This window comes from Seriola aureovittata, chromosome 7, assembly GCF_021018895.1.
Source record: "Seriola aureovittata isolate HTS-2021-v1 ecotype China chromosome 7, ASM2101889v1, whole genome shotgun sequence".
Taxonomy (NCBI): Eukaryota; Metazoa; Chordata; class Actinopteri; order Carangiformes; family Carangidae; genus Seriola; species Seriola aureovittata.
Genome location: NC_079370.1, coordinates 20,140,720 through 20,152,889, shown reverse-complemented (window position 1 = coordinate 20,152,889; position 12,170 = coordinate 20,140,720). Strand labels below are relative to the sequence as shown.

The 12,170-nt window shown below is 41.8% G+C and overlaps 1 protein-coding gene across 2 annotated transcripts; it reads right to left on the bottom strand.

Moving 5' to 3' along the window:
• Window positions 1-355: 355 nt before the first annotated feature.
• Window positions 356-7,001, bottom strand: LOC130171665 (kelch-like protein 38). 2 transcript variants are annotated; one of them, XM_056379743.1, is made up of 5 exons: window positions 5,040-7,001; window positions 2,581-3,801; window positions 2,343-2,484; window positions 2,088-2,193; window positions 356-1,860 (listed from the first exon to the last, which is right to left on the bottom strand). In XM_056379743.1, exons 2-5 carry the CDS (start codon window positions 3,798-3,800, stop codon window positions 1,571-1,573), a joined length of 1,758 nt encoding a protein of 585 aa, XP_056235718.1. In that variant the 5' UTR covers window position 3,801; window positions 5,040-7,001; the 3' UTR covers window positions 356-1,570. The 2 variants fall into 2 exon arrangements, with proteins under 2 accessions (XP_056235718.1, XP_056235717.1); XM_056379742.1 differs by lacking the exon at window positions 5,040-7,001 and having other exon boundaries at window positions 2,581-4,247.
• Window positions 7,002-12,170: the final 5,169 nt, after the last annotated feature.

The window sequence follows — 12,170 nt, the reverse complement described above, 5'->3', positions numbered from 1 at the left end:
ACGTGAGCAAAAACATAAAAACTCATGTTAGCCAGCCGGGACTTCTTGGGGCACCGCTGACTTTAATTTCACCTGCGACAGGTGGAGCAAAAGAATTTCAAAATGTTCCTACAAGATGATATTTAGGTTTGCTCTATGTAAAAGGATACATTTTCTATATTATCTTCTGTGTGACATTGCCAGGAACCTGCCTGAGCATCTAGAAGTCCTGTGTAGACAGGAGTATCAATGGGGTCAAACAGACACATGATGAGACATACGGGACACATGTGCTGCTCAGGTTGCATTTATAGTCGACTGACTGAGGGCTGTAAAGACATACTGTCCTGACGGAGTGATGGAGAGAGGTCAGATATAAAGAGTGACATTTTATTACCACAAAGATTACAATACAAAAGTATCAGAAAACCATTTTAAAAAAACAAAAGTCTGTTATTATTTCAATATACACCAACAACAGTAGATATACAATGTTGCAGAGCTATGCTGTGCATTATATACAGTATATATGTGGGCAATAGGTCCAAAGCAGTGGAAAAACTGCACAAACTAAAAACATTACCAATAGTTGTCTAAATGCAGCCCAAAGCTACATTTTTAACACATTTCTTAGCCTTTGTTTTTATAAATATCGCCACTGCATGAAACCCTTGGTAACAGTGATATCACAATAATTCCAGCATCATTTTGAATAAAAGCAATGATCAGTGATCAGTGATCCAAAAGTTTACCAGACACGGCAGCAGGTTCAAACCTAACAGCTGAGCAAAGCTTTGACTTGCACCAAACAGTACACAGCCCCAGGATTTAAACATGACAAGTGAAATCTCATGATTTAGAGCGGGATGAAAATAGCGCTTTTACCCTTTGTGTAGTCAGACAAGTTTAGAAGCGGCTGTGCAGTAGGATAGCTTGTTTTCATAGGTCTGGATTTTAAATAAAAAACATAGAAAAGTACATTCAGTTATAAACATTACTCAAGTAAATATACACACTTGAGGTATGCTTGCTTCTATGTATCAGGCATTTTTAAACAAGTAGATTTTCTGCATCAGTGCTTTTCGATTGACAGTCTTGGCTATTGGCCAGCGAATGTGGTTTCTGGCCAGGAGCGGTTGGTGGTGATGGTCGCTTGCGTGAGCTTCAGCTATCATTGCATTTTCAATAAAAGAGGTTATAAGACACCCTCTGAGCAGCACTACTTCTTCAGGGCAGATTGAACACTACAGTGACTTGCTATCAGACAGTGACAGTCCGGCTGGGCCGCAGCTAGCTGGTTAGCACGCTAACTTCAGTGAAGGAAATAGAAGCAAAATGGGAGGTTTCTTTCCACCACTGGAGACAGTTCTTGGCGAGTAAAGGAATGAAGTTTGACATTGAACTTGCAATGTTTCTCCTAGACTGGTAAGTAAACAGCTGTTAATGCTAATGTTAACTATGTAGCAATAGCAAAACCTACAAGTAGCTCCTTTAAATAAATTGCTTTCAAATTAATATAATTCAAATTTGAATTCGACCTCAAACACACTGACTAAAAATAAATCACAACATTAAATCTTCTCTGCCTCAGCTAAGATATTGCCCTCGTCTGTGAGACACACGTCAGAGTCAGGGAGCCGTGGTCAAACACTTTATACGGCAGAGTCCCCTTAGATGTCCAGGTGTCTGTCTTTGGGTCATAGCACTCGAAATTATCCGAGTCCTCGATGGTGTCATGGCCGTTGATGTAACGTCCACCTGTGACATATACTTTGTTATTGAGAACGGTGGCAGAATGGTGCATCCTTCTCTCCTTCAGATTGGCACACTTAATGAATCGGTTGGCCTTGGTGTCGTATGCGATCATTCTCCTGGTGTATCCTGTGACAGGGCAGATATTAGTGTGAGAGCGGCTGCATGTGTGGCTCTATCAAAATGTAGTGATGTAAATCTACAATTTGATGCATCACAAAAAAAAAATCAATGCTGCTGAGTTGCAGCAACGAGAATATGGTTATCATTATTATCAGTATTTATTAGTTAATTAACTACATTTCACATTCCTTGTCAAAAGTGCTGCACATGAAGATTTTAATCACTGCTACTACCTCCAATGATGTAGATTTTGTCATCCATAATGGCAGCTGGAGCAGACACATTCTTCACCGTTCTGTTCTCCATCTTGGACCACATGTTCCTGGCAATGTGATACACCTACAGACAGGAAGGGGGAGCAGGGGTGAAGGGAAATAGATTGAGTGAATGAATTAATGAAGGAATGAATGAATGAGAATGGACAGATGGGTGAATCAATGAAGCCACAATCAAATGAAAACATAAACTCAGTGATTGGAGAACATTACTTGTATTATTCTGACAGGGTTCTGCAGGGCATCTTCTCCTCCAAACATATAGATCCTCTGGTTAGTAGCAGCCACTGCTGGGTGCAGCACAGCCTCAGGCATGGGTGCCATAGACTCCCACTGGTTAAACATACTGTTGTACCTGATATCATTATGGAGATGTGTTATTATCTGCCATTATTATCAAGATTATAACCAACAGAATTTCTTGATTAATGGTAATTATGGTCTATCCCACCTCTCCACGCTGTCTGTCACTCGTCTGTCAGGCCCAAGGCCGCCCAGAATGAAGATGAAGTGGAGATAGGAGACGCTCTGGTGGGCAAAGCGTGGCTTCAGCATGGGCTCTGCCGTTCGCCACTGGTTGGTCTTGAGGGAGAGGGTGTAGACAGTCGTACTGACTTGGCTGTACTTTGTGTTTGTGGTCAGGCCTCCGATAACATACAGCACACTGTGAAGGGCAACATAAGAGGCCTTGTAAAGACGAATGGGCAGCTTGGCGAGCCACTGCCACTTCTGGTTCTTCTCATCAAAGACTAGGGTCTCCCTCGAGGTCTGCTCGTTGTTCTTCCTGCCACCCACCACCACCAGCATATCATGGTAGGTGTAGCGCCTTGGTGCCACCCAGAGAGGTTTGAAGTCCACTGCTGCGTCTCCGATGCATTTTGTGTTGACAGAAAACATGAGGCGTCTCACGGATTCGATGAGCTCTGTGCAGAGGGTGGAGGACTGGATCAGAGGGTCGTTGGCTATGAATTGGAAGAGGAAGGTGGGGTGGATGTACCGAAGGCGGACTTTCTTGAAAAGGTCGCTAATGGCACCGCGCCTGGATAAGGGATCATGGTGGATCCAGGCAACAAGTGTCTCAAAGACCTGCTCCTCCTCTGCGCAAAGACTATCATCCTCAAGGTATCCCATGAGCTCTGTTAAGGAGAGCTCACACAGATCCTCGGATGCTGACACATCGGAGAAGCTCTTCATAGCCATCTCTTTAGCCTTGTCTTTCAAACTGTTACAATTCATGATCTCAGAGAGTCTTATCATGCTCAAACAGTTTTCTGGGCTCAGCTGGTCCTGAAGGAAACCCGAGCAGGCCTCAAAAAGGCGGCCATATTGCAACATGGATGCCGCCTGCATCAGAGGCAGCACGATATCCATGCTGATAATAACGAGTCCAGTGTAAACATAGTCAATGATACTACTGAGAATGGTTGAGGTGATGCCCTTTAAGTCAATCTTGGTCTTCTGTCTCTCGATGAAGTTGTTGCAGAACATGGCTCTGAAGTAAGGGCTGCTGGAGACCAGGACATTACGGTGGCATGGGATCTCTGTGTTGTCTGAGCACAGTAAAACGTCTGTGAGGATTTTCTCCTGTCTCAGTCTGTTGAGCTGCAGCAGCAGGTTAGAGGACTGCTCTTTGTCTTTGTAGTGGAAGACTTTGACTGCTGGTTGGTCCATTCTAAGGAGAGACACCATGATGTTCTTGTTATACTGTCTGAAATGCAAGTTTGTATTAGCAGTCAAATACTGTCTGCAATACTACATGAAATTAGTTAATAGTAGCTCTACTTTAAAGTATTTTTTTGGGGCTTTTTATGCCTTTATTGGATAGTATATTAGAGAGATACAGGAAATGGGGAGGCAGAGAGAGGGGGAAAGACATGCAGTAAAGGGCCGTCCAATACGGGATTCGAGCTGGGGCCGACTGCAGCGAGGACTGTAGCCTCTACCTATGGGGCGCCTGCTCAACCCACTGCGCCACTCGACGCCCTGTAGCTCTACTTTAATGTGCAAATAGATCTTAGATAATTTCAGTCCTTTGTGCTTATAAAAAGAGAAAAGCGATTCTGTTTTCAACAACAACTTTCATTTATAAGACATATTAGAACTGATTGTTCTGATTAAAAGCCTCAGAAGTGACAACTATCTGGTGTATTTTGTCAAGTTAACACATTACTTTACTACCAGGCTAGAGGAATTAGACTCAGTAAGTTTCTGTGTCATGTATTAGTAATTTATTCTACAAATATTCATGGTAAACTTTCAGTAAAATCACAGTCCAAATATCTAGTTTACATATGTCCAAGCAATTTATAAACCTGTTCAATTCATAATTATAACATTAACTTCTGTCATTATATGGATTTAGATCATTGCCTTTCAGCACACAGGCCCAGTTCAGCACTGTTGCCCGCCTACAGTATCCCTGCCTAATTATTTTTGGAGACTAGTTGTCTGGGCAGATTATTGCAGGAACACCTGCACGACTATTTCTGTTGAAGAAATGTTATTTTCATGAGACCAGTGCTGCTTCTGCTGTGTGGCAATATTTTATGTAAAGCCTCAAAAATATTTTTTGGTTTTCATTTTGAATTTTAAACTTGACGAATGTGACTGCAGCTTTTACCTCTCCATTGGCTGCAATAGATATGCATGCAAAATGTGCAGAAAACAAAAAAAAAAGACAAAACTTAACAATGTAAAATGTACATTTAAATCAACAAAATACAAATGTCAACTTCAGCAGAAGACTGCACACACTTTGAAATTGCACCTCATCATGTAAGGTAAGTAGAACACAAGGTGAAGCTTATGTTTCATGCATATCTACTTAAAATGTATTCAAAGCCATGCCAACATCAGACAAAACCAATGCTGCCTGTGGCTCCTGAAGCTTTACGAGAATACACATCTTACCTCTTCCTCTTCTCTCTCTCTTTATATGCTTTCTGGAGGTCTCACTCTGTATTCGACACAAGATCTCAGCAGAAAAGGTGATGTCTTGACATTTTCCTGTTCTTTCTTCGTCTTTTCTCTTGTGTTGATGCTGTGTGACTGTATGTTCCAAAGGGGGCTGTCTCTTTGTAGGAGCGTGTTGCGCACTGTTTGTTGTTATGGTCTCTTTCCACGAGGCCTCTGTGTACATTCCTTCCCTAAAAATAGAGCCTCTCTTTGGCAACACCGGCACACTCACATGTGACATGTTAGAGCCCTTTCTCAGTATCTGTCTGACTTCATCACTTCAATATCTGTCTTTCTATCTATTTCTTTCCCTCCCTCTTCCTCCAGGATCACATTCTTTCACTATTTCTTTCGCCTGCGCAAGACCTCTCTTTTCTTCTATATAGCTTGCATTCCTATTCACTCCATCATCTCTATCTCTGTCTGGCACATGATTGTAGCAGTAAAAACAGCACTGATACTTGATAACACTCATTTTGTTGGCTGCTTACTCTGCCGGCTGGCTGCTGCGACACACAGAAATACAAAAACAGGATTAGGTTACTGTAGAAGCAAACATAAACACAGATATGAAGACGTTTGCAGACAAGGGAGAAGAGCAACCACATTTAAAAACCACTGACCACAACTATTGATATTACAAATAAGTTACCGTGTGTTCAGTGAATGTGTTTCAGATGAATTTCGGATTTCAGAAGAAAAATGAGAAGCTCTTAACTCTGGTCACGTGATGCCCTGTAAAAGGTTTCTGGGTCCTTTTTTACACATACTATTCATCCTTTAAGCATAAAGAAATATCTTAATTTAAGTGTACATCAACAACAGATGCTTGCATTTCCTATCTTTGTGTTTGTTAAGCTCATTTCCATCTCATTTGTTTCATGCTCACTGAAACAGATAAAGCATATTCACTATAGTATCAGCTTTCATGGTTTACATCCCGCAAAGTGGCGATATAATTGTTTGCCCGTTCCTTAAAGCTGGAGAAGAATCAAAGCATCAAAGCCTGCAGGGTTTTTTTCTTAAATGCGGGAAGATAAAAACAACAAAACTAGAATGCATTTTCAGTCGTCACAGATACAGATGTGACATGTTTTTCTTGTACTTAGGCTTGTTTACAGAGCTCGGCAAATCAGACTTAAATAGCTACTTGAGCTACCACGACCACTTGAGTGCAGTTCAATATGGATTGCACAACAAAATCAACAGATTAGACCATAAACTACTTGTGTTTACTGGCCATCTTTGTGGACAGTTTGTCATTTTGCAGTTTTTGGGCAGAAAATACAAGTATAGACTTCGTTGGATTTGCAAAATTCTGCAGCAAAGGAGCTGTACATCAAGGCAGACTGAAAACGTTAGCGTTATATTGGAAACTGAGGTTACATTATTCTCTCGTGTGACACCACAGAACCAGGGCTGCGTTCACAGAGCTAGCAGCATGTAACTAAACAGCACCATCTAGTGGTAACACTAGACAAACTTCACTTGGTCATTGTGAAAAACTGGTTCTCTTTTTGATGAACTCCAACTTATCTGACTCTTTTAAATGTGTGGCCAGGGGTTTATTTCAAAGTAAAATACCCAATTAACAGGTCAGCTAAACTGCAATGTAATAAGTTGTTATCTATACTTGCAGGAAAAGCCAGACTCTGTCATACAACAAAATGTCAGACACGAACATCCGTCTCTTTTGCATGGTACTGACATTAAAATAATCTAATCAATCTGTATAGTCAAGGGCAAAAGCTCAGCTTGTTTTCCCAGAAGACTGCAGTGTCATTTTATAACCCGACTCTCATATCCAAAGCTGTGATTGCATCCTTTAAAGTTAAGCACATTGTCTGTTATCTCTGTTCCCTCACCTTGACAAAAAGGACTCATTAATGTCTGCCTTAAGGCAACAACTTATATTAAAAGTTAAGGCTCTGGCACACAGTTTGCAGCAGAGCATTTTCATGCAGCAGCATTACTGTTGCCACCCACCACCCGGTGTTGTGTCTTCATATCACCAAATGATTATCTTCTCATAAGCACATGGTCTAATAGAGCCTATACCCAGGGGATTTAGATCTCACTGATTAGTATTGTGTGTGTGTGTCTGTGTGTGTGTGTGTGTCTGTGTGTGCGTGTGTGTGTGTGTGTGTGTGTGTGTGTGTGTCTGTGTGTGTGTGTGTGTGTGTGTGTGTGTGTGTGTGTGTGTGTGTGTGTGTGTGTGTGTGTGTGTGTGTGTGTGTGTGTGTGTGTGTGTGTGTGTGAAGGGCAGACAGCTCTCCTTGGTCAAATAAAAGACCGTTTGAAAGCAACATGGAAAGTGAGTTCACATTAAGTCTATTTTCTGTTCTGTACTTGACTTCATTTGATTGTACTTAACGCAGGACTCTTAAGTTATATACTGTATATATAGTTTTACATGGAGCCCTTATTTTCTTTACCTCTCATTACTTTAAAATGTGAGTTGTATTGAATGTACTTAAAAGGTTTCATGATACATGCTCGAAAGAAAACAATGACCATTGGCTATGGATAAGAGAAAGGAGTGTTCATTCTTTTACAAGCAAGGTAACGATGCTTTTTCATCTGTGTTTGCTCAATTAAGGTCTTTTATATCAAATCAGTGTGAAAGTGAATGAGACCCGTTGTATAACTTCTGATCTGCACTGTTCCAAAAGTTAAACCTGAGATTATGGTGCTCACCAGCACGAAAACCAACTGTCTTTTCTGTTTGACTCAGTGTGGCACTTGTTTCTGTCCCTCAATTGTAAGTTTCTTCCCAATCTATTTCTTGTTGTTCTGTGATAAATCTCAGGCTTAGTCTGAGGTATTCTGGTTTGTCACTTTGTCATGTCTGTTTAGATAGCCTGCTCTAGCGCTGGGGCGCTGATTCTTCGCTTGAATAAGCACGCTGAGGCGTACAGCCCAAACAATCTTTGCTTCCACAGAAGAGTGGAACAAGGCTGGTTAGAGACTTGAAATTTGTGCGACTGATTTTCTTTTTATGAAAAAATGTTGTTAATGATTCAAACACTTAGTGCCCCCATTAGCTGAAGCACTTCAAGATATAATCCGTATGATCTCAGTTCTGGTTGATACCTGTAACCTGTGGTTACTTGTGATAACACAAAGAACATCATAATAATACAAGTCCCTGAGTCCATTTCGTTTATTGATCACTGGGGCCAATAAACAACTTCTCTGTCATAATGTCATGTCATTATGAGGCCCATGTGCACAAATGTGCAGTTTATTCATGCGCTGGCCACTGTCAAACAAATTTCATCCTGTATGTGCATGCTTTATTTTCTATGAATCTCTTGTGCAGTGGAATCCCTTGCATGCACACGGTGCCACTGACAATGCAAACCGATGTGTAAAGAGGAAACTAATGAAAGTCAATACATCCAGTGGCAATTGCAGAATAGATTTTAGACATGAATTCAACCTTGGGTTTGATATGCTGAAAATCTGAAGCATTACATGACCCTTTCTTCAGTACAGCTTCATTTTCACTGTTAGTAAGTATTGACGTTTCATTGACAGTCATTTGTGCGTATGGTCAATACCATCTTAAAGTGTTAAATTACCTGTATGATTCTTATGAATTTAACCAAACATTTATATCCCATTTGAAATTTAAAGAGTGTTGATCATGCACATGCAGGCACAGAGTGCACAGACCGCTCTTCAAGAAATCTTCAGTCATGTTGCAGCTGAATCAAGTGTGGGATTGTTAGTTTAAAGAAAACAGATGGAGATAATGATGAATTCAATCTAATTTTGTCTGTCTTGCCAATACACGTTTTAGACCAGCATTATTGTATCCACTAGGTGTCAGGCCAACGTTATGCAAATTTCAGAATGGTAAAACACTTACTTTGTCTCTTGTGACTTCCAGGAAGGTATCAAGGCTAAACTCACAGTCAGTGAGTAAACACAACAGAGGCATAAAATGGTGAGAAGAGAATTGTCTCCCTATTATTTTAGCTATTTTTAGTCCAACACAACAGAACATTTTCTATAAATACAAGAAAATGACGCTATTAATCCACCCGGATATCTTCAGACTGGTTTTTACTGCTGCAAACAAGCACTTATGGTGTGAAATTTAAAACTGCCATTTACACAGATAGCCAAAACAATTGAAACAGACAGTGAAAATCATGTGATGACCTCTTGAGTCAATCTGCCACAGGGCATTACTCCCAGGCGCAAGGAGATCCATGCCATGCAACACTGCGAGCAGTAATCTAGCTTTGATGGAGAGACATCCATGCGTAAATCAACAAAGAGCGCAGGGGAGAGAGGGAGGTTTGAGGGGTAGCCTATAGAGACAGAGAAACAGAGAGAGAGAGAGAGAGAGAGAGTGGGGTAGGGCGGTTTGTGGTGTGAGTGTGTGTTTCTGTACATAGACACATGCACAAGCAGGGATGGGGTCTTAAAGGGCTTACAGTTAGCTGCTTAAAATTCTTCTGATGTAACCAACACATGCAGGACATGTTATTTGGAAAGAATAAAAGTGCTTTGTAGCAACAAAAAAATGTGGAGGTGGAGGGGGACATGCTTTGTGTTTACTCACTGTGCCCTCCACTGTAGCTCTGCCAAAGCCCCTCTTGTTGGTATGGCGGTCATTCAGTCATTGCCACTGTGTAACATGGCAGACACAGCCTCCCTTTATGTCTGCTCTAATAGAGTCAGCTGCTCTGTGCGGGTTAGTGGGTGGTGTGTGGATGGAAGGGCGTGTTTGTGGACATGTGTGCATAACATGAGAGCTATATGTTGCTACATGTGTGGGAGGGAGTGACGCGTATGTCTGCGTGTGTGTGTGTGTGCTTGTGTGTGTGTGTGTGTGTGTATGTGTGTGTGTGTGTGTGTGTGTGTGTGTGTGTGTGTGTGTGTGTGTGTGTACAGCAGGCAGATATTGATATTCCACTAGCGGCAGAAGCTGAAGCCAATGTCTTTAAAGTGTCAGCCCTCAGCAGCCAGCCAGGTGTACAGAGGTACAGCAGAGAGAGGGCAAGCAGGAAAGGGAGTAAAGGGAGCAAGAGAGAGAAAGAGAGAGACCAGAAATACAAAGGCAGAGGAGATGAAGAGACAGACATAGAGAAGAGAGAGAGGGAGACAGAGGAAGATAGAAAAAATATTGAAAGGAGAGGGAGAGAAAGAACACTTTGGCTGGTTTTCAGGAGGTGAAACTACTAGATGTCTTTGAAGTCCTCCATGACTGTCTTCTCCCTCTGTATTCTGCGCGAAAGGCAGACAGACAGAGAAACAGATGGACGCAGAGGGAGAGGTGGATGCAGGGACAGGCTGTGGAAATGTCACATTTCAAAACAGAGCAAATGAGTGGCTTTAAGGTGCAGCAAGTCAGTGAGTCCATCATAACACGAAACAATAATTCACAGGAACATGAAACGGCGTGGTCAGCCCTTAAACACACCACAGTTAAAATCATGTAACATTCCTGTTGGGGTTTGATGGAGAGTCTGTACGGATTCATCTTCTCATGCAGAAAACATACTGTTTTCAGCCAATCTGGCTAGTACACTACACTACAGAGTTTTGACAGCAAGACCAAATAGCACACATCTCAAAAAGGGTAAGTCCCATCCTTGTCATCAGTGTTTGAGGTATGACCAAGACTATTCCTTTTTTCAAAGTGTAAAAATGAACCACCACAAACTGCTGTTCCCCTCAGGAGAACAGCCAGTTACAGCCAGCAGTAACACCGGCAGTAACGATATTTCAAACTAGCTATAGTAAACACATTCAGTTGCTAAAAAGCCAGATATTTCCTCAAGAGTTGGTGGAGAGACCAAAATGTTGCTCCATATCTGCCTGATGTGAAAAGTAGCAAGTGTTTGCTAACCAGTTTGCCGTCTCCACTGTATAAGGTGATAATGTCATGTTGTGTTTACAGCTTGTTTCTGCTTCTCTTAAGTGGCCAAAGAAATCAGTTCATGCAGGTTTAACCTTTATTTATGTGGGAAAGTTTCTCTGAGAGAAATGCTCTCTTTTTTTTAGAAACATGCGGTTCACTCTCACAGGTGGACGCTTCCCAGCGTGACCACAATCTGATGTGCTCTGTAGGCCATTAAACGCTTTGCTTAAGGCCCCCTCAGTGATGGTAATGACAGGAGCAGTGCGTTCTGATGTAGAAAGTATTTTTTTTGTTGTTGAAATAAAACCTTGTAATGCTCTGGGTTACTTTTCTAACTGAACTCCTCCTCGTAACACCCATCTTCTCTTTCGGGTTCACCACATTATCGTTTTTGCACTCATGGCAACCTCCTCCATGTCTCCTCCTGGAAACCTGTTACACCTCTCCTCTCCTCCCCCATTCCTCTCACACTCCCCATGCATTCCTCCTCCCTCTCATTGTCCTCCCTCGCATTTCTAAACAGCATCCACGTTAATGGAATGTACTTTAGTGGCAGATAATGCAGCTTGGCGACGATGACTGTTCTGACCTTGTCTAAAATGGTGCTGTTTTGTCGAACCAGGCCTATTCAATGCCTGTGAGTGGCATGACTTAAAAGGAACATCAGAATCTAATCTTCTAAACACCATTCTGGAGCAAACATTCCAGTGAATGAAGCACACCTCCTACTTGTGAAAGCACTTTTTTAACCCTAAATCTGTTTTTTTGGACACATGTATCTCTCTCCTGGAATGGCTGTGTGTTGTTACAGCTAATGTACTGGCTCAAGTTCAGAACTGAGACAGCATTGTGATAACAGCACAGTCAGTGTTTGTTAGAATAAAAAACAAGAGGAATAATCATCTCTATCATTCCGCTGAGTGTAGTCAGCCGAATGAACTATATCCGAGGACCAACATTTACAGTTTTGCACTCTGGTCTATCTCCTCCTGACCTGTAAATGTGTGACTGAGGGAAACAAGGTTACTTGGGAAAACAGCACATTTTCTATTTATCTGCCTAAATTTGAAAAGAATATCTGAGTGGCATCGTTTGTGCTGAGCTGAATGACAGCTGCTTCTTTTTTTTCTATCAGCAGATTGTTGAGTTTGCCCCGACCTTGACCCAACTGCGGGAAAGAGGCCCTTTGGTGACAAAGATATGGTTTA

Excerpts from the sequence above, each read along its gene's own strand:
- LOC130171665 (XM_056379742.1), bottom strand. The coding sequence starts at position 3,818 with ATGGTGTCTCTCCTTAGAATGGACCAACCAGCAGTCAAAGTCTTCCAC. Across the intron at positions 2,485-2,580 it reads GTGACAGACAGCGTGGAGAG|GTACAACAGTATGTTTAACC; the intron begins GTGGGATAGACC and ends TAATGATATCAG. Across the intron at positions 1,861-2,087 it reads CAAAATCTACATCATTGGAG|GATACACCAGGAGAATGATC; the intron begins GTAGTAGCAGTG and ends GCCCTGTCACAG.